Below are 22,425 nucleotides of genomic sequence, written 5' to 3'. Positions count from 1 at the left end.
CAGTCTTCACTGAGGAAGATTTGGGAGAGATACCGGTACCGGAAATGGTATTCAAAGCTGACGAATCAGTGAAAATGAATGAAATCTCTATCAACCTGGAAGATGTAAATGCACAGTTTGACAAATTAAAGTAGCAAATCACCTGGTCTGGATAGTATTCATCCCAGAGTACTGATAGAATTGAAAAATGAACTTGCAGAACTATTAGTAATTTATCTTTTAAAATCAAGCATGGTACCGGAAGAGACTGTTATAAAGATCAAAATTACAGAGCATATTCAAAAGCATGGATTAATGAGACAAAGCCAATATGAAGGGAAATCTTGCCTCACCAATCTATTACATATATTTGAATTGGTGAACAAACATATGGATAAAGGTGAGCCAGTCGATATTGTGTATCTGGATTTTCAAAAGGCATTTGACAGAATAAATACTGGTTAAAAGATAGAAAACAGAGAGTGGGGTTAAATGGTAGAGATTGGAAGTAGCTAGTGAGATAATTAAATTTGCTGACGACACAAAGTTATTCAAAGTTGTTAAATCACAAGAAGTTTGTGAAAAATTGCAAGAGGACCTTTTGAGACTGGGCATCCAAATGGCAATTGACGTTTAATGTGAGCAAGTACAAAGTGATGCATGTGGGAAAGAGGAATCTGAACTATAGTTACGTGATGCAAGGTTCTACATTAGGAGTCACTGATCAGGAAAGGAATCTATGTGTCATCATTGATGATACATTGAAACCCTCTGCTCAGTGTACGGCAGCGGCTAAGAAAGCAAATAGAATGTTAGGTATTAGGAAAGGAATGGAAAACAAAAATGAGGTTGTTTATAAGGCCTTTCTATAGCTCTATGGTGTGACCACATCTCAAATGCTCTGTGCAATTCAGGTGCATCCCAAAAAGGATATTGTGGGATTAGAACAGGTACAGAGAAGGGCAACAAAAATGATAAAGGGGATGGGATGACTTCCCTATGAGGAAAGGCTGAAGCGGCTAGGGTTCTTCAATTTGGAGAAAAGACGGCTAAAGAGAGATATGATAGAGGTGTATAAAATAATGAGTGGAGTGGAACGGGAAGACGTGAATTGATTGTTTACTCTTTCCAAAGATACTAGGACTAGAGGGCACAAAATGAAGCTACAAAGTATTAAATTTAAAACAAATCAGAGAAAATATTTCTTCCCTGAACGTGTAATTAATCTCTGGAATTCGTTGCCAGAGAATGTGGTAAAAGCAGTTAGCTTAGTGGGATTTAAAAAAGGTTTGGATGGCTTCCTTAAAAACAAGTCTATAAGCCACTATTAAGATGAACTTGAGGGAAGTCCACTGCTTATTTCTAGGATAAGCAGCATAAAATGTATTGCACTGTGTTGGGATCTTGCCAGGTACTTGTAACCTGGATTGGCCACTGTTGGAAACAGGATGCTGGGCTTGATAGACCTTCGGTCTGTACAAGAATGGCATCACTTATATACTTATGTTACTCTGTTATAATATTAGCATAGGTCTGATGCTAAGGGCCCCTATATTTCAGTTAAGCTGAATTGAATTAAAAAAAAAATTATATGAACAAATTGAATTGAATCAAAAAATATTTGAGTGAATCAGACAGCACTGTAGTGGTGGAGACAAAAACAATATCTGAATTCAACAGTGCTTGGAACAAGTACATAGGAAAGGGTGATAGGGAAAGTAGATGGCATGGATGGGTAGACTGATTAGGCCATGTGGTCTTTATCTTGTGTACATTTTTCTATGTTTCTATGTTTGTCTCGTGAAGAGAAGGAAAGCAGCTTTTACAGTACCAGTGTGTTGAGAGACCTGACCCTCTCATTGCTGAGGCAGTAATCCTACTGCTTGATTTCGTAAACCTTAGAAATTCATGGTGATTTTTTACCTTTTAGTATTTACCTAGTACCAGCAGCATGAAGCTGTCCTCTGCCCAGCCCTCTCTCTGTCTATATGAGAAGGGCTGGTCACAACAGACTCAAAACTGTAATGACAGAGCCTTATTCCATCGCATCTTACTGTAATTGTATATCTTTTATTTGTGATCAACTGTATTAAAGAGAGTAATTTGATTAAGAGTTTGGAGTCTTCTCTGGTAGTGGAATACTAGGTTTAAACTGGCCGAATGTATGGTGAAAGTAGACTCACTATAGTGACACTGTTTGATTTTTAAAATACTTCAAGGACAAGCATCCACTTATGAGTCCTATTGTAGTACTTCCAACTCAGTGTAGAAGGTTACGACAAGAAGAGCAATTATTGGTTCATTTTCCAGAAGTTAAAGGGGTATGATATATAAAGATTCTGGCACAACTATTTGCATACCAGGCAAAATTAGTATGGATCAAATTGTCATTTAATATAAGATTTTTTGACTTTTTTTTTTTTGTTTTGTTTTTTTTGTTACATTTGTACCCCGCGCTTTCCCACTCATGGCAGGCTCAATGCGGCGGGCAATGGAGGGTTAAGTGACTTGCCCAGAGTCACAAGGAGCTGCCTGTGCCGGGAATCAAACTCAGTTCCTTAGTTCCCCAGGACCAAAGTCCACCACCCTAACCACTAGGCCACTCCTCCACTCCATAGAAAACCGATAACTTTTCTCTTCATAACATTTGAACATGCTTTAAATTGAATTACGGAAATGGTTGTGTTACATAGAAATTGTACATCCTTGAAATTGCTAGTTGACTGTTTTATAACTGTATCAAACTGAAATGTTAACTTTCAGAATATAAGTTCTGTCTGGCCGATATTCAGAAGCATTTAACTGGCCAGGATCAGCATCTGGCTGGTTAAATACACTCAAGCCGGCTATCTACCAATATTCAGCAGGAATGGATTTGTGTTGGCAGTTCCCCCCCTAAGAGAAGTGAATATAAGAAGAATATATATAGTTGCCTATTGAATATTTTGTGTTATATTGACATCATAATTATTATTATGTTATTTGAATGCTATAATGATTTGCCTATTAAGGGTTTTCATTTGTATTGTGCTGAAATTGTGTCATATCTTTGATCTATTCCTCCTTGCTGCCTATTATAATTATCTTTTTTGTACCTTACTGACGTTTATCTTATTTCTGTTTGATTGTTCTACTGTACTGTTTAATGTGTACTTTTCTGAATCTAAGAGGCTCATTTTCAAAGCACCAAGGGGGTCTTTTACAAAGCCATGCCAGCTGATTTTTACCACGACCTAAAAACGCTAGCACAGCTTTGTAAGATGCCCCCTTAGACTTACAAAGTTCCATAGGCTACTATGAGGCGTATTTTCAAAGCACTCAGACTTACAAAGTTCCATAGTAACCTAAATGCTTTGAAAACGGCCCCTATGTAACTTTGTAAGTCTAAGTGTTTTGAAAATATGCCTCTCTATCATGTTGTTCCTATTATTAAGATTTAATTTGTCATTCCAGTTTACCTCATTGATTGTATTTGTGCTTATATTTGGTCATTTTACCATTGTTAAGCTGTTAACATAATTGTAATTTTATGTCAATCTATACAATATCTGCTATACAACATCTTGGGTGAATCCTTTTATAAAGATGGTTAATAAATCCCAATAGATAAATAAATAAGTGTATAGAAAATAAAACCATTTCTCTACAGCCTTCAGTTGTTCATTTTAAGTGGGGCTTATTTTTGTTATTGAAGCATCCACATGGGTTGTCAACATGGTACTGACCCAATTTATGATAACTCACTTGAGTCACTATACTCCTCCTGAGCTGAAATAACTGACCTGAAATGTCTTACTTTGGGGAGATTTCTTTGACACACAGATGTTTCCAGGCTTAAGTGACTGCCCTACCCTATATACAGTTTTTCAGCAATTAGGTGGTTCTGAATACATATCTAAGTTCTTGCATAAGGTGGCATCAGATTTGAACCTTAACCAGTTAACCATACTTCCAGTATTTTTCCTTGGTCAAGTTAACAATGGTGAATGTTCCTTGCACACCTTGGATTGCAAAGAGCCTTAGCATTCTGTTCGGAGTACACTAAAGCCATTAGACAGTCCACCCAGCAATTTATTTCCTTTGATTCCAGTAAATCTTGGACTGCTGTAAACCAAGAATACATAATCTGATATCAGATTAGTACATCTTTCATTGATGTTCAAGTGGAATTGACTCCGGAAGGCATTCCAAGGCTCATACTGTCAGATCCATGGTGACATCAATGAGCACGAGGTCAGCCTCCATTGAAAGCATCTGCAAAATTGCTACATGAACTTGTGTCAAAAAAAACCCTATTTCATTATTATTCCAAGATTAGCGCTATCGTATTTATCTTTAGATGCATTAAGACAGTGTTTCCCAAGTCCAGTCCTGGAGTACTGCTTGCCAGTCTGCTTTTTAGGATATCCACAATGAATATGCATGAACTATGCACTTCCTCCATTATATGCAGATCTCTTTCATGCATATTCATTGTGAATATCCGAAAAACCTGACTGGCAAGGGATACTCCAGGACCGGACTTGGGAAACACTGTGTTAGGAGACCTTCTTTATGCCTATCCTTCAATTCCATTTATTGTGAAGACAGTTTAGAAGATAGGGCATGATGGTTATCGACTCCTTCCCTAGCCGAGATAATATTCAAACTCCTTTCTGACTTCATGTGCAACTTTCTTTAAATTAGTCCCCTTATTTTCTAACTATCATGTTTTTCTGTATGTTACATCTTAGCTTATCCCCTTTGCTTTCTACTAAAATTTCTATTGCACATTGTGTTGACATTGTAAAGTAGCATACTGTGCCATATCTTGTATTGTTATTTGAATATTTTTACTGCTGTATTTGTCTGTTGCCTATATTTGACTATTCTTGTTGTACACCACCTTGAGTGAATTCCTTTAAAAAGGCAGTAAATAAATCATGCCCATCAGTTCTTGAGTCCATTCATATTCCCATTGGACATCACATGACTGTGCTCTATCTAAAGTCAGGAGCGCACCAGCTCCCTAAAAGCACTCATTCATTCCCATGAACTTTCTGCAATCACTCTTTGCCTCCCTTGGGGCTTTTATAAAATTGTGCAACTGCACACGTGTAAAAAGTAGATGCAAAGAATGGGTACAAAGAATGTGACTTTGTACCCCACGTTGGATAAATGGCGAATCTCCAAGCTACATGTCCAACCTGATCGATCTTCCAGCCAGGAACTGGTCCAGAACATCTAGAACATATCTCAATCTTCATCTTCCTAACTGCAAAGGCCTCAAATACAAAACCTACTACGCATCGAACTTCTCTGTCATAGGCAGCCAACTCTGGAACACATCCGAAAAACCACAGAACACCTACCCTTCCAAAAACTGCTGAAGACTTACCTCTTCAAACAAGCCTACCCAAAAGACCTGGCCTAATTGTCAAACATAATTCCACATCATTAGTATTACCCACACTCCAATCCCTTCCCCACATTTCTTATTATTGTCCTACTCTATGTAATTATGTCATCTCTGCGACACTTTGTTCCATACTTTGTATCATCTCTGTGATACTTTGTACCACACTTTGTATCATCTCTGTGATACTTTGTACCATACTGTAAGCCGCACTGAACCCACTCTATGTAATTATGTCATCTCTGCGACACTTTGTTCCATACTTTGTATCATCTCTGTGATACTTTGTACCATACTGTAAGCCGCACTGAACCCACTCTATGTAATTATGTCATCTCTGCGACACTTTGTTCCATACTTTGTATCATCTCTGTGATACTTTGTACCACACTTTGTATCATCTCTGTGATACTTTGTACCATACTGTAAGCCGCACTGAACCCACTCTATGTAATTATGTCATCTCTGCGACACTTTGTTCCATACTTTGTATCATCTCTGTGATACTTTGTACCACACTTTGTATCATCTCTGTGATACTTTGTACCATACTGTAAGCCGCACTGAACCCACTTTATGTAATTATGTCATCTCTGTGATACATTGTTTCCATACCTGTATTATTTCTGTGATAGTTTGTACCATACTTTGTAAGCTGCACTGAACCTGCTATCGAGCGGGAAAGAGTGAGGAATAAATGCCACAAATAAATAAATAAATAAAAACGGGTTATAAATAATGAACTATATGATGCAACAGTTATTTTAATACTCATATCTGGCCATGTCAAATATGGTTATTGTGGTTAGTGTCTAAGTATATGATGTACTATATTGGGTCAAATTATAGGTCTTGAACAGTCTCTGATGGTGACCATTCAGGGTCACATAATACCTGGCATGATCCCAAGGTCTATTCTAAAGTTATATGCAGTTGCTGCCTAACATGGCCAAGTAGAAGGAAAATCTGTCTCTGTACTCCACTGGTGTTCAAGTTCATGTAAGGTCTAATGAAGACAAATTCCCCGCCTTTTGCAAACCTCCACTGACAAGGGATATTAATGTTATCCTTGTAAAACTAAAGAAAGCCTCTAGAACAAGCACCCTTCAAATTCCTCTCCTGGAACACTCTTTTGATTCTGATTACCATCACCTTAGCCAGGAGAGTCAAGAAATTACAAGCCCTTTTAAACTACGTACTGTATACACTGTTCCACCCTAACAATGCTACAATCCACTCAAATTTCTTTTCTATGGTTGTAGAAACCAAAGAGCAGCGAAGATGACCAAAGATCAGTACAAAGCCAAAACAGTCTCTTAGTTAATCTTTAATTGATAAGGGTTAGCAAAAATACACTTGAAGATGTACACAAACCACTTCAGGGATGTGTTTTGGCTAGACTGCCTGTATCAGGAGTCCACATACAAAAGTCCCCTTTAGTGGTTGTATACCTGTTCAAGTGAATTTATGCTAATCCTTATCAATTAAAGATTATTTAAGAGACTGTTTTGGCTCCTTACTGGTCTTTGGTCATCTCTGCTTCTCTTTGGTTTCTGCATCCTGACCCATAAAGATTGGTCCTTCTTTTGCTTCTCTTTGCTTTCTATAGTTTTATCAGGTTTTCATATCTATAAACCCTGTTTATTGTTCCCAAAATTATTTCCATCTGGGTGCAAACGCACTTCATATCCTTGTCTGCAAGCAAGCCCTATTGTATTAATTTCAGGGTATCATGGAATACGAGATGCTCACAGTTGTTTCTTTCATTTGATACTCCTGGGGAGATTCTGTACAAATTCTACTGTGCACATTTGTGCTGAATTCCTTCCCTGACCAGAATTCTGCACAAGAAAAAAGGTTAGCTGCACAGGCAGCAGTTTCTTGCATTGTTACTCTCCTATCCCCTCTCTCCTGTGCCTGCAAAAACCCTCAGCAGCTCTCTGTCTCTCTCCTCCCTCCCCCCAGTCAGAAAAACACTTGGCATACTCTTTCCATCCTCACAGCAATCGTTCCCATACATGTTCCACACAGCTACCAGTGTAACCCAAGGAGGAGCAGAAAAACAGCTGCTCATCAGTCTGCATCTTTCTCCTCAGCCACCCCGTGTCAAACTGTTAATTTCAACCATGCAGCTATATGGTGTCTGTGCAGTTCAAATTAGCAGTCAAACTCAGGGCAAGAGACAAGGACCATGGAGCCCAAAGAGCAGCTGCTTTTCTCCTTGATGTGCATTGTTAGCTGTATGGGGCATAAATGGCGATGGCTTTGGGCCTGGAGAGACTATGCTGTGTTTTTACAGCTGGAGGGAAGGAAGGGGAGAGAGAGTGTGCAGCTGAGTGTTTGTTTTGTGGGGGAAGTAGGACAGAGTGTGCTGAGGGGGTTTGCTTTGACAGGGAACAGAGCAAACTGGAAGCAGAGCAAGGTGGACACGGGGAAAAAGCCACTGCTTACTCTGGGATTGGTAGCATGGAATGGTGCTATTAATTGGGTTTCTGCCAGGTACTTGCAACCTGGATTGGCCACTACTGGAAGCAGGATAGTAGGTTTGGTCTGACCCAGTATGGCTATTCTTATGTGTTCCTGAGGGGGGAGGAGCATGCTAAGTGTTTTTTTTTCTGGTAGGAGGGTGGAGAGAAAATGTTGAGGGGTTGGAGGAAACAGAAAGCACTCCAAGGGTGGAGATTACTTGGAGGGAGGGGGGCAGAACAGGCTGAAGGGGATTTCCTAGGGAGGGAGAACATGCTGAGGAATATTCTGGCACAGGGGCAAGAGGAGAGAGACCATGCCAAGGGGGGGGGGGGGGGGGGGGTTGGGGGGGGTGAGAAAAACGTCCTAAGGAGGTTTGCTCTGGGGAGAACAGAGCAAGCTAGTGATGGCTGGCCTGAGAAGGAAGACTGTAGTAGGAGGAGAGGAGCAGAAGAAGAGAGAGAAAGCTTGGAGAAAAAATACTGGGGGTTCATGCTAGCACATAGAGAACTGGAAGAAGGGCAGAGAGGACTGGGGATTGTGCTGGAAGGTGGGGTCTTGCTGCAAGTAGTGAGAGAAAGTGAGAGTGAAGAATGAAAGCAGGGGGAAAAAGAACTAGGGGCCAGAGAGAAAGTTGAGGGTTGAACCTGCAGAGAGGAATGGAAATCAAACATAGAAAGAAGGGGTTAAGTAGGGGATGGAGAGAGAAAGTTGGAAGGGTGCGGAGGATCCAGGCCTTCTGTTGTGAGAATTCAGTGCAAAAAAAATTGCAAATAAAACATGGAGAATTTTAACATGTTGTTGTGTACAGAATTTTCAAAATATTGGCACTGATCTTTACATTTTTTTTTTGTCAAAATTCACCCATGAGTAATTTGATCCTAACAAACTAGGCACCAATATCACAAAACAGAGTTTCAACTGAGGTGGTAAACTGCATCACTTTATACTACCAGTAGGCAGGTGTTCTCTCTGTAGACCACAGAGGAACTCATAAGCTCCATACAACAGCAGTACCATTTCCTATCTATGGTTGATATCCTTAGTGAATATGTTCAGAGCTACATCATCTTTTGTCCATACTTTCATCAGTCACTACTGCCTGAATTAGTCCTCCCAGCTTCATAGCAGCTTTGGACAATCAGTAGTTTAAAACCTCTTTGCTTAATTTTCATTAACCTCTGTCAACCAGGATTGTTCTACCCACATTGCCTAAACATAACTATAAGAGTAATTTTCCAAGAAAGCAAACCTCAACTTTATACTCACCAGGAAGTGTGGCTGCATTATCCCTGCTGTCAATGGAGGAAGCACACCTAGGCAATGGTCATATAATCCTCCCCATCTTCCTCACACAGCTGAAGCAAGCTAGGTATAAGTTTGAGGGTAGTGGTAGTATGGGAATACATTCTGATGCTTATACTCATAAAAATCACCTCAGTTTTGGCTGAAAAGAGTTTAACCCAGAAGTAATATACCTCTTTACAGAATGAGTAAGGGATATAAAGAATAGTGTCTCAGTGGAGATAGTAAAGATAAAAATAGTATTGGAAATCGTAAAATAGGCAGAGGATTAGATGGGGATATGACCATCAAGCTAAAGATCCTTTGCGATATTCAAGGTTCATTTTATTTGATAAACTTCTTTAGGGAAAACCATCAAAGTGGTGAACAATAAAATAAAGTTACATAGCATGGAAAGGAACTGCAATATTCAAAGAAAGAGAGAACAAGAGGTTCCACTTAACTGCTGTGCTCCCATGCCCATATTGCATAAGGAAAGGAAATAGGACAAAGTAGAATGGCCTTGCACTCATGTGCCATCATATTCTGCATTTCTCTGCTTTAAAAACAACAGTTTACAACTTAACTAGGAATTATTGCTGTTAAGCATTTGTAAACTCAGTAACAGTTTCTGAGGAGGCTTCTAGCTGCTGAGTTTCAGAAGAGAAGAACTTGAATGTAAGTTGCCTGTTTATCGGATAATTTTTATAAGGCTTTTCTTTCCATGTCTGGTTTACACTCAGAAAAGGTCTCATAAAATTATGCAATTGCATACGTGTGTAAAAAGTATGTGCATTATCTTAAATAGGCTTTCCTGAGGGCATAGTTTAGGCAAAGCAGAGGTAGAATCAAGATGTATAGGTGGAGTCATGATGTATGTGTGTATTCTCCGAGGACAAGCAGGCTGCTTGTTCTCACTGATGGGTGACGTCCACGGCAGCCCCTCCAATCGGAATCTTCACTAGCAAAAGCCTTTGCTAGCCCTCGAGCGCCGATGCGCACCGCGCATGCGCGGCCGTCTTCCCGCCCGAAACCGGCTTGTGCCGGCCAGTCTTCTTTTTTCCGCGCTCGGTATGGTTGTATTTTACCGTTCGTGCCCCGAAAAGTCGACCTCGCGCGTTGTTTTCGACTCGTTTCTGTGAGAAACTGTCCAAATTGTTTTGGAAAGACCTCTTTTGGTTTTTCCTTTCCTGTACTTCGAGTTTTTTCCGCCCCGGTAAGTTTTCTTTCGTCGTCGGGGTAGGCCTTATTTAGGCCCCGGTTGAAATTTCCTTCTCGCTATTTTTCTGGTGCCAATTTTCGCCATTTCAACTTTTGATCTTGCCGGCGTGATTTTTCCGCCCATGACATCGAAGCCTTCCAGCGGCTTCAAGAAGTGCACCCAGTGCGCCCGGGTAATCTCGCTCACTGACAGGCACGCGTCGTGTCTTCAGTGTCTGGGGGCTGGGCACCGCCCTCAGGCCTGTAGTCTGTGTTCCCTTTTACAAAAGCGGACTCAGGTAGCGAGGTTAGCCCAGTGGAACATTTTGTTCTCGGGCTCTTCGTCGGCATCGGCACCGGGGGTATCGAGTGCATCGACGTCTTCAGCGTCCAGACCTTCATCCTCGGCTGCCAGTGCATCGAGTGCATCGAGGCATCGGCCCTCTGCATCGGCGCTGAGACATCGGACGACTATATCGACGTCGGTGGTACCGGGACCTCGTCTGCTGATGTCGTCGGACGATGGTGCTTCGTCTGGAGTGCAGGTGAGGGCTGTCCATTCCCCTGCTGGTGGCGGTGAGCCTTCGGGTGGGTCTCCCCCTACCCTGAGGGCTCCTGCGGTACAGCCCCCCCGAGACCGACCCCCTTCGGTCTCGGCCCCGAGGAAGCGACGGCTGGATTCTACGTCCTCCTCATCGGTGCAGGGAAGCTCCGGTGACATGCTTCGTTCCAAGAAATCGAAGAAGCATCGTCATCGGTCCCCTTCCCGGGTCGGCACCGAGAGCTCTGGGTCGCCGAGGGAGTCGGCACCCAGTAGGCATCGGCACCGAGAGGACCGCTCACCCTCTGTTCAGGAGGTGTCGATGCGCTCCACTCTGGACAGCCCGGAACAGCCTCCACGCCCGGAACAGGTTCTGACGTCGATGCCTGCATCGACCTCCATGCCTTTCTCTGCAGCCGCTCTGAACGAGAGCCTCCGGGCCGTTCTCCCAGAGATTCTGGGGGAGCTGTTGCGCCCTACCCCTCCGGTACTGGCGGTGCTTGCGCCACCGGTACCGTCGAGCGTGGCGCCGGCTGGCCCATCGCCCGAGGTGAGGTCTCCGGCGTCGGTGCCGCGTGTGGTACCGGCTGCCACCGCCTCCCAGGAAGGCTCCCCGTCTACGTCGGCGGAGGGAGCTTCGCCGATGTGGGCAAGGGAGTCTACCTCTCGACGCCCCCATCGTGGACGTGGTTCCACAGAATCGGGTCGGGCGAGGTTGCAGACACAGGTCCGTGAACTTGTGTCTGACACCGAGGGTGAGGCCTCGTGGGAAGACGAAGGAGACATCAGATATTTCTCTGACGAGGAGTCTGAGGGTCTTCCTTCTGATCCCACTCCCTCTCCTGAAAGGCAGCTTTCTCCTCCCGAGAGTCTGTCTTTCGCTTCCTTTGTCCGGGAGATGTCTACGACCATCCCCTTCCCGGTGGTTGTGGAGGACGAGCCCAGGGCTGAAATGTTTGAGCTCCTGGACTATCCTTCTCCACCTAAGGAAGCGTCCACAGTACCCATGCACCATGTCCTTAAGAAGACATTGCTGGCGAACTGGACAAAACCTTTAACTAATCCCCACATTCCCAAGAAGATCGAGTCCCAGTACCGGATCCATGGGGACCCAGAGCTGATGCGCACCCAGTTGCCTCATGACTCTGGAGTTGTGGATTTGGCCCTAAAGAAGGCTAAGAGTTCTAGGGAGCATGCTTCGGCGCCCCCGGGCAAAGACTCTAGAACCTTAGACTCCTTTGGGAGGAAGGCCTACCATTCTTCTATGCTCGTGGCCAAAATTCAGTCCTACCAGCTCTACACGAGCATACATATGCGGAACAATGTGCGGCAGTTGGCGGGCTTGGTGGATGCGCTCCCCCCTGAGCAAGCCAAGCCTTTTCAGGAGGTGGTCAGGCAGCTGAAGGCGTGCAGAAAATTCCTGGCCAGAGGGGTGTATGACACCTTTGATGTTGCGTCCAGGGCCGCTGCTCAAGGTGTGGTGATGCGCAGGCTCTCATGGCTGCGTGCCTCCGACCTGGAGAACAGAATCCAGCAGCGGATTGCGGACTCGCCTTGCCGTGCGGACAATATTTTTGGAGAGAAAGTCGAACAGGTGGTAGAGCAGCTCCACCAGCGGGATACCGCAATCGACAAGTTCTCCCGCCGGCAGCCTTCAGCATCTACCTCTACAGGTAGAAGATTTTTCGGGGGAAGGAAGACTGTTCCCTACTCTTCTGGCAAGCGTAGGTACAATCCTCCTTCTCGACAGCCTGTGGCCCAGGCTAAGCCCCAGCGCGCTCGCTCTCGTCAGCAGCATGCGACTCAGCAAGGCCCCTCGGCTCCCCAGCAAAAGCAAGGGACGGGCTTTTGACTGGCTCCAGCAGAGCATAGCCGACATCCAAGTGTCAGTGCCGGGCGACCTGCCAGTCGGAGGGAGGTTGAAAGCTTTTCACCAAAGGTGGCCTCTCATAACCTCCGATCAGTGGGTTCTCCAAATAGTCCGGCAAGGATACACCCTCAATTTGGCCTCAAAACCTCCAAATTGCCCACCGGGAGCTCAGTCTTACAACTTCCAGCACAAGCAGGTACTTGCAGAGGAACTCTCCGCCCTTCTCAGCGCCAATGCGGTCGAGCCCGTGCCATCCGGGCAGGAAGGGCTGGGATTCGATTCCAGGTACTTCCTTGTGGAAAAGAAAACAGGGGGGATGCGTCCCATCCTAGACCTAAGGGCCCTGAACAAATATCTCGTAAAAGAAAGGTTCAGGATGCTTTCCCTGGGCACCCTTCTTCCCATGATTCAGGAAAACGATTGGCTATGCTCTCTGGACTTGAAGAACGCCTATACGCACATCCCGATACTGCCAGCTCACAGACAGTATCTACGATTTCAGCTGGGCACACGTCACTTCCAGTACTGTGTGCTACCCTTTGGGCTCGCCTCTGCGCCCAGGGTGTTCACAAAGTGCTTGGCTGTAGTAGCAGCGGCACTTCGCAGACTGGGGGTACACGTGTTCCCATACCTCGACGATTGGCTGGTGAAGAACACATCCGAGGCAGGAGCCCTGCAGTCCATGCAGATGACTATTCGCCTCCTGGAGCTACTGGGGTTTATGATAAATTACCCAAAGTCCCATCTTCTCCCAGTGCAGAAACTCGAATTCATAGGAGCTCTGCTGGATTCTCGGGCAGCTCGCGCCTATCTCCCAGAGGCGAGAGCCAACAACTTGTTGTCCCTCGTCTCGCAGGTGCGAGCGTCACAGCAGATCACAGCTCGGCAGATGTTGAGATTGCTGGGCCACATGGCCTCCACAGTTCATGTGACTCCCATGGCCCGCCTTCACATGAGATCTGCTCAATGGACCCTAGCTTCCCAGTGGTTTCAGGCTGCGGGGGATCTAGAAGACGTAATCCACCTGTCCACGAGTTTTCTCAAATCCCTGTATTGGTGGACGATTTGGTCCAATTTGACTCTGGGACGTCCTTTCCAAATTCCTCAGCCACAAAAAGTGCTGACAACGGATGCGTCTCTCCTGGGATGGGGAGCTCATGTCGATGGGCTTCACACCCAAGGAAGCTGGTCCCTCCAGGAACGCAATCTGCAGATCAATCTTCTGGAGTTACGAGCGATCTGGAATGCTCTGAAGGCTTTCAGAGATCAGCTGTCCCACCAAATTATCCAAATTCAGACAGACAACCAGGTTGCCATGTACTACGTCAACAAGCAGGGGGGCACCGGATCTCGCCCCCTGTGTCAGGAAGCCGTCAGCATGTGGCTTTGGGCTCGCCGTCACGGCATGGTGCTTCAAGCCACATATCTGGCAGGCGTAAACAACAGTCTGGCCGACAGGTTGAGCAGGATTATGCAACCTCATGAGTGGTCGCTCAATTCCCGAGTGGTGCGCCAGATCTTCCAAGCGTGGGGCACCCCCTTGGTAGATCTCTTCGCATCTCGAGCCAACCACAAAGTCCCTCAGTTCTGTTCCAGGCTTCAGGCCCACGGCAGACTGACATCGGATGCCTTCCTCCTGGACTGGGGGGAGGGTCTGCTGTATGCTTATCCTCCCATACCTCTGGTGGGGAAGACTTTGTTGAAACTCAAGCGAGACCGAGGCACCATGATTCTGATTGCCCCTTTTTGGCCGCGTCAGATCTGGTTCCCTCTTCTTCTGGAGTTGTCCTCCGAAGAACCGTGGAGATTGGAGTGTTTTCCGACCCTCATCACGCAGGACGAAGGGGCGCTTCTGCATCCCAACCTCCGCTCCCTGGCTCTCACGGCCTGGATGTTGAGAGCGTAGACTTTGCCTCTTTGGGTCTGTCAGAGGGTGTCTCCCGCATCTTGCTTGCTTCCAGGAAAGATTCCACTAAGAGGAGTTACTTCTTTTTATGGAGGAGGTTTGCCGTCTGGTGTGACAGCAAGGCCCTAGATTCTCGCTCTTGTCCTACACAGACCCTGCTTGAATACCTTCTGCACTTGTCTGAGTCTGGTCTCAAGACCAACTCTGTAAGGGTTCACCTTAGTGCAATCAGTGCATACCATTACCGTGTGGAAGGTAAGCCAATCTCAGGACAGCCTTTAGTTGTTCACTTCATGAGAGGTTTGCTTTTGTCAAAGCCCCCTGTCAAGCCTCCTACAGTGTCATGGGATCTCAATGTCGTTCTCACCCAGCTGATGAAACCTCCTTTTGAGCCACTGAATTCCTGCCATCTGAAGTACTTGACCTGGAAGGTCATTTTCTTGGTGGCAGTTACTTCAGCTCGTAGAGTCAGTGAGCTTCAGGCCCTGGTAGCCCAGGCCCCTTACACCAAATTTCATCATAACAGAGTAGTCCTCCGCACTCACCCTAAGTTCTTGCCGAAGGTTGTGTCGGAGTTCCATCTGAACCAGTCAGTTGTCTTGCCAACATTCTTTCCCCGTCCTCATTCCTGCCCTGCTGAACGTCAGCTGCACACATTGGACTGCAAGAGAGCATTGGCCTTCTACTTGGAGCGGACACAGCCCAACAGACAGTCCGCCCAATTGTTTGTTTCTTTTGATCCCAATAGGAGGGGAGTGGCTGTGGGGAAACGCACCATTTCCAATTGGCTAGCAGATTGCATTTCCTTCACTTACGCCCAGGCTGGGCTGGCTCTTGAGGGTCATGTCACGGCTCATAATGTTAGAGCCATGGCAGCGTCGGTAGCCCACTTGAAGTCAGCCACTATTGAAGAGATTTGCAAAGCTGCGACGTGGTCATCTGTCCACACATTCACATCTCATTACTGCCTGCAGCAGGATACCCGACGCGACAGTCGGTTCGGGCAGTCAGTTCTTCAGAACCTGTTTGGGCTTTAGGATCCAACTCCACCCACCGAGGGCCCTGTTTGTTCTGTTCCAGGCTACACTCTCAGTTAGTTGGTAAATTTTTTAGGTCAATCTCAGTTATGTCCTCGCCGTTGCGAGGCCCAATTGACCATGGTTGTTGTTTTGAGTGAGCCTGGGGGCTAGGGATACCCCATCAGTGAGAACAAGCAGCCTGCTTGTCCTCGGAGAAAGCGAATGCTACATACCTGTAGAAGGTATTCTCCGAGGACAGCAGGCTGATTGTTCTCACAAACCCGCCCGCCTCCCCTTTGGAGTTGTGTCTTCCCTTGTCTTTGTCTTGCTACATATGAGACTGGCCGGCACAAGCCGGTTTCGGGCGGGAAGACGGCCGCGCATGCGCGGTGCGCATCGGCGCGCGAGGGCTAGCAAAGGCTTTTGCTAGTGAAGATTCCGATTGGAGGGGCTGCCGTGGACGTCACCCATCAGTGAGAACAATCAGCCTGCTGTCCTCGGAGAATACCTTCTACAGGTATGTAGCATTCGCTTTTCATTAAAAAAATAAATATGAGTATACACATGAAGAGTTCATACACAAATGTATACCTTTTGGGACTTCTCACAGAGGCATCCTGTAATAATATTATGCCCCCATTCCCTCACATGATTATATTTTCAATTATGGAGATATAATTTGATTCTGAATATGCATTTTTTTGTAATGTTAGGTATGGGACAGTTATGGTCGTCCACTGTTTAGTTCACAGTCTCATGAGTATCCTGTAACTTCAGTTGCCTGGGCTCCTGATGGAGAATTGTTTGCTGTGGGGTCTTTTCATACTTTACGTCTCTGTGATAAAACTGGGGTAAGTAACAGCCTTTATAAAAGCATGGTATTGATATAGTATATTGATGATAGATTGAATTACTTGCAGTGGATATACATGCTGCTAATTGTGGCTTTTGCATGTCTTTCCATTGGCAGATTTGGTTTGTGTCTTTGGTATCTTCTTGGCGTGTTGATTTTCTTGTTATGAATTTTGGATAGGTCAAGCAACTTCTCTTGATCTTGTCATTCAAAATACAATTTTTTGTTAACCTTGGGTAAGCGTCTGGTTATTAGAATAACTATACTTCTGGTTTTCTTGTCTTGCGGCTATGTTCTGTGCTTCCTGTCTTTGACAGGTAAATTTTTTTTTTTTTTAATGGGATCAAGACAATTGAGCCCTAACCATAGAAACTCAGATATGCCATCAATTTAACAAACAATCCTTAATAATTTTGCATATGCATTAGAGCTATCCTATTTGACTTTAGATGTGTTAGATATACTAGGAAAGAGACCTTCTTTATGCCTGTCCTTCAGTTTCATTTATTTTGAAGACAGTTTAGAAGATAGGGCATGATGCTTATCTACTCCTATCTTTGGTGTTTGTTTTGATTGATTTAAAGGTTGAAATTTAACATTTCTTATTCATGTCAAATTTTTTATTGTTTTGTGGTTATTTTATGTTAACATTGAGGGGCATAGTTATCAAAATGGGCTATCATTAAGATGTGTTTTTACCACTATCTCATGCTGTTTTATTACAGATCCTGTTTTATGCAGTGAGACCTAGTTACTAATAACTGGGGTTAACACGTCTTAACAGTAGCTCACATTAATAACATCCCCCCTAAATAACTGATAAAGCTGTTTCCAAGAATGTCTTAAAATGGTGTGGACATAAAATTTGAAGATGTGCTGGTAGTTAAGGTCAGTTTCTGACCTGCAGTTAATTCATGGTAATATGGATGTGTTATTTTGATGCAGGCTGGTAGACCAGTTAGTGATATAGTAGAATATGGAATTGACCCATGTGCTTCATGTGATAGCCCCCTGGCATAGATTAATCACAAGGAGGAAAACACATCTGCAATGATTCCCAAAGGTCCTGAGAATATCTAAGCGAAGAATGTAGCATTTGGAGAGGTTAGCTGAAAGCCCCTTACCCCAACAAAAAAGCAGCTACTATTAAATATATTTTTCTCTGAAGACAAGCAGGCCTATGATTCTCACATGTGGGTAACGCAATCCACGTTGCCAGGTCCGGAGCTTGTGGCAAGCTTTTAGAGAGCTCTTTGGAGAAAGAAGTCACCCTCCACCGTGCATACGTGAGTGTCTTCCCACGCAGGATCACCAGTTCTGTTTTTTCCGTGGTGGGAAGTGGACATGTTTTTCTCTGCCCTCCTCACAGCTGCCAGTTCGGTTTTCTCTGAGAGCTACTCTTTGTGCCTTCCTGGTTTCTTTTTTAGTTTGTTTTATTTGGTACCTCTTTGGGATATTCTTCCTTATATTTTCACTTTTTAAAAGTTTTCTTTATTTTACTAGTAGGCCGCTTTTAGGCCTGAACTTTGATTGGGTTCTTCCCTTCATTTTTATTTGGTTCTTTGCCCATTTTTTTGGCTCCATCGAGTCTTTTGATTTAGCCATGGCTGTTTTTCCTTCCATGCCATCAAAAGTTCCCAGTGACTTTAAGCACTGTAGCCAGTACAATAGGACCATCTCTGGCAAAGACACACATTCTAGGTGTCGCCAGTGTTTGGGGCCTGAGTATACCTCTTTTAACTGTCTTCTGTGTCTTTGTATAAAGAAAAGAACACAGTTAGCCAGATATGCTCAAAGAGAGAAACTGGAGTCAGGTCTGAAACCTCAACGTCGGTGTCGGCATCAAGTGTTGCATCAGGTGTGTCGGTCCATATGGCTGTGAAACTCTTACACACAGGGATTGACCATGCATTGAATGGGTCTGCACCAGGTTCGACACTGGCTGCTATGCAGGCCCCCTGGGACAGATCGACGTCTGACCAGACCCCTAGGCAACATGAGGATTCAATGTTGTCCTCGTCAGCACTGAGGAGTGTCGATGACCAGCATCCGAAGAAGCATCGGCATTGATCATGCTCGACACATGGTGCCGGGAGTTCTGGGGCACCAAGGGATTCCCCTGCACCCAAGAAGTGTCGGCAACTGGAAGACCGCTCCTCCCTTCAATACAGGAGATGCCAGTGCATGGGTCTCCAGCCAGGGCCAATCACCCGCTTTGACCCCACAAGTTCAGCAGCCTGCTTCTACACCGATGCCCCAGCTTTTCCCTGATGTCTTCCCTTGATGAGTGCATCTGGGCCTTGCTTCCTGAGCTTTGAGCTGGGTTTATACAACAGAGTGCATCAACTTCTGGGGTGCTTGTACCTGCCATTCCTTTTGCTGCTGTCCTTCGTGGCCATCATCCTGCAGTGGGGTCTTTGCTGCCTGTTTTGGTATCCCATTGACGACGGTGGAGGAAGTTTCACCAGATTCGAGGCTGAAGTCGACAACTTGACACCCCTCCTGGGGACATGGTTCTTCTTTGTTGAGGCAGGCTCGGTGTCAACCCTCCCATGAGGAGTTCCTAGCTGACACTGATGAGGCGTGCTCATGGGAGTCAGAGGAGGATCCACGGTACTTCTCGGAGGAGGAGTCTTATGGCATCACATCTGATCCCTCCCCACCATAGGAAAGGAGAAAGTCTCCACCTGAGAGCCTTTCCTTCCCATCTTTTATTAAGGAAATGGCAAATGCCGTTCCAATTCCTCTGGAAGTGGAGGATGAGCCCAGGGCTAAGATGTTTGAGATCCTAGACTATGAGTCTCCTTCTAGAGAGGTTGTGATGGTCCCACTTCACGAGATCTTACAGGGACGTTCAAGTGAAGAAATGGGAGCCCCCTCTGTCGGTTCTTGTCCTTCCCAAGAAGATTGACACTGTGTACTGGATTCAGTCTTCCCCTGGGTTTGGTAGGCCTCAGTTGCCTCATTCCTTAGAGGTGAAATCTGTGCTCAAGAGGGCCAGGAGTTCTAGGGACTATGCTTCGGTGCCCCTTGGCAGAGAAGCTAAAACCTTGGATTACTTTGGGCGGAAAATGTTTCATGCCTCTCTGCTCATCTCCCATATACAATCATACCATCTCTACACTAGCCTTTACTTGTGGTCCTTGGTGATTTGGGAGACTTTTCCACTGGAGCAGTCTGAATCTGTTCACCAACTAATTACATAAGTACATAAGTAATGCCTCACTGGGAAAAGACCAAGGGTCCATCGAGCCCAGCATCCTGTCCACGACAGCAGCCAATCCAGGCCAAGGGCACCTGGCAAGCTTCCCAAACCTACAAACAATCTATACATGTTATTCCCGGAATTGTGGATTTTTCCTAAGTCCATTTAGTAGCGGCTTATGGACTTGTCCTTTAGGAAACCGTCTAACCCCTTTTTAAACTCTGCCAAGCTAACCGCCTTCACCACGTTCTCCGGCAATGAATTCCAGAGTTTAATTACATGTTGGGTGAAGAAAGATTTTCTCCGATTTGTTTTAAATTTACTACACTGTAGTTTCATCGCATGCCCCCTAGTCCTAGTATTTTTGGAAAGCGTGAACAGATGCTTCACATCCAACTGGTCAAGCAGCAGAAGGTGTGTCGTAAGTTCTTGGCCAGGGGCAGCTACAACACTTTTGATGTAGTGTCTAGGATCTCTGCTTAGATTATAGCGATGTGCAGACTCTCATGGCTACGTATCTTTGACTTGGAACCAGCGGTCCAACAGAGTTTGGCGGATTCTACATGCCAGAGGGATAGCCTTTCTGGAGAGAAGGTGAAGGAGATCACTGATCTCATCAAGAAGCACACTGATACCATTGATACTTTCTCTTACTGGGCGCCTTCTGCAACTATCTCCTCATCTAGGAGGTTTTTCGGTAAGTTGAAGAGGAGTACTTACTGCTCATAGAGGCATAGGTACATCATTTATTCTCGTCAACCCCAGCCCGCTCGTTATCAACAGTGTGCATCTAAGACTCGGACAGCTCCCCAGTCAAAGTAGGGAGCAAGTTTTTGACTGGTTCCAACGGAGCATAGCCGCAGTAAAAGTGACCTTCCCGGGAGGCTGAAGTGTTTTCGAGAAAGGTGGCCTCTGGTAACCTCTGACAGATGGGGCCTTCAAATAGTCTGTCTCGGAAACATAGAACTATAAAAATGTGATGACAGATAAGGACCAAAACAGCCAAATATAATCTAGCATCTATAGGGAGCCAATACAGTTCTAAACACAATGGTGTAAAAGAATCATATTTAGTTGCAAAATATTTCAGCCTAACGGCTGAATTCTATACCAACTGCAACCTATGTTTCAAAAATTGTGAACAGCCAATATAGACCAAATTACAATCTGTGATAGCACTAAAGATTGGACAAGTAATCTAAACGTTGATTGATCAAAATATTTTCGTACAATTCTTAGCTTCTTAAGCAATAGAAAGTAATTTCTTAATTCTTTTTTCACCTGATATGTCATGGTAATCTGACTATGAGCCTCAGCTCCCAGTATCTGAGATTACTTCTCAAGTTTAAATGTAGCATCTCCTAACTCAAAAAAGGGGTAGCACTGTAGGATAGTTGGTGCTCCCACCCATAAAAATTTAAAGGTCCTTTTACTTAAGGTGCACTAATGGATTATATTCCTATAGACATTTAGCGCACTTTAATTGTTAGTGTGCACTAAATCTGTTAGTGCACCTTAGTAAAACGACCCCTTAGTTTTATTTTTGTTCAGTTTTAACCTGTGGGAGGAGACCCATGACTCGCTTAAGTTCAAACAGTTAAATAAAGCATCAGTATCATTGCTACTGTTGATAATAACGGGAAAAACACCGTTACATCATCTGCTTATATAAATGCTTTTATATTAATTTTATTAAGGGCCTCTGCTAATGGTTGCAACCATAAAATAAAGAGGGTCAGAGAAAGCGGTGAGCCCTGTGGAACACCACAAGAACGGGTTCAAGATTTAGATAATGCATCCTATTTACTGTATGTGCCCTATTGGTCAGAAAACCTTGGAACCAGGCTAAAACAGGGCCGCAAATTCCTATCCCCTCCAAAACGCTCATGATCAACGAGGTCAAACACGCTTGACAAATCAAACTGTATGATCAGACAGTGAGCGACAAATAACTTTTCCCAAGCTCTGTCAATGAACTCACCACCATCTCGGTACTAAACCCTGCCTGAAAACCGGATGAAAACTTATGAAGACCAATGTATAAGTACTCCTCTGAGATCATAGTTGTGTGCAAATACAAAGTTTTAAATGGTAAGTAAATCTGAGTACTAAAAGTGGTTCAATGAATATATTAATAATTTTCATATTGAAATTTCCTGACAATAAGAACAATTTTGCAATGACTGGTTTAGTTTAATTTCAAATATATAAATGTGTACTTGTCACATTTAAAAGTTCATGCAATTTTACTTTTAGTATTTTGCAAAGTGTCTTACGGCTGAAAATATCTGCTAAACTGTCTATTAACAGAGGACAAATCTGCCCCAAAAGAGAGGTTGTACTGTCAAAAATACATTTGCCTTGTCTGAAAAGATGATGATTTACTGGCTGAAAACTAATGACCCTGCCAGAGGGCTTGCTTGGGACCTCTCACCTCAGACATTTCTTTCTATCTCTTCCCTTAGTGACTATGAAAAAGAGGGAGTAAATTGGAGGGAGAGAAGAGGGATATGTCTTTGTACTAAAGAAATTGTGCCAGTTTTATTTTAAATGCCAACATTTATGTGCAATAATTTTGTGAACTAGCTGAAAGCAAACTTCATTGCATTTGAATAAACTAATAGTTTCTGTTCTTTATGATTTATGAAATGATTTAATTTAAAATCAAAACGGTAACTAATTTTACTTTTCTAGAAGTCATTTATTT

The 22,425-nt window shown here is 44.4% G+C and overlaps 1 protein-coding gene across 3 annotated transcripts in view; it reads left to right on the top strand.

Annotated features, from left to right (window-relative positions):
* The window catches only part of IFT80 (intraflagellar transport 80), a 176,815-nt gene that overhangs the window by 60,664 nt on the left and 93,726 nt on the right, over window positions 1–22,425 (top strand). For all 3 annotated transcript variants that reach the window (XM_030215943.1, XM_030215942.1, XM_030215945.1), the window contains exon 8: window positions 16,374–16,511. In XM_030215943.1, coding sequence (XP_030071803.1) covers window positions 16,374–16,511 — 138 coding nt within the window. The remainder of the gene's footprint in view (window positions 1–16,373; window positions 16,512–22,425) is intronic.

This window comes from Microcaecilia unicolor, chromosome 10 (assembly GCF_901765095.1).
Source record: "Microcaecilia unicolor chromosome 10, aMicUni1.1, whole genome shotgun sequence".
Taxonomy (NCBI): domain Eukaryota; kingdom Metazoa; phylum Chordata; class Amphibia; order Gymnophiona; family Siphonopidae; genus Microcaecilia; species Microcaecilia unicolor.
Note: the sequence above shows the minus strand (reverse complement) of the source record. Positions and strands in the feature narration are given on the sequence as shown.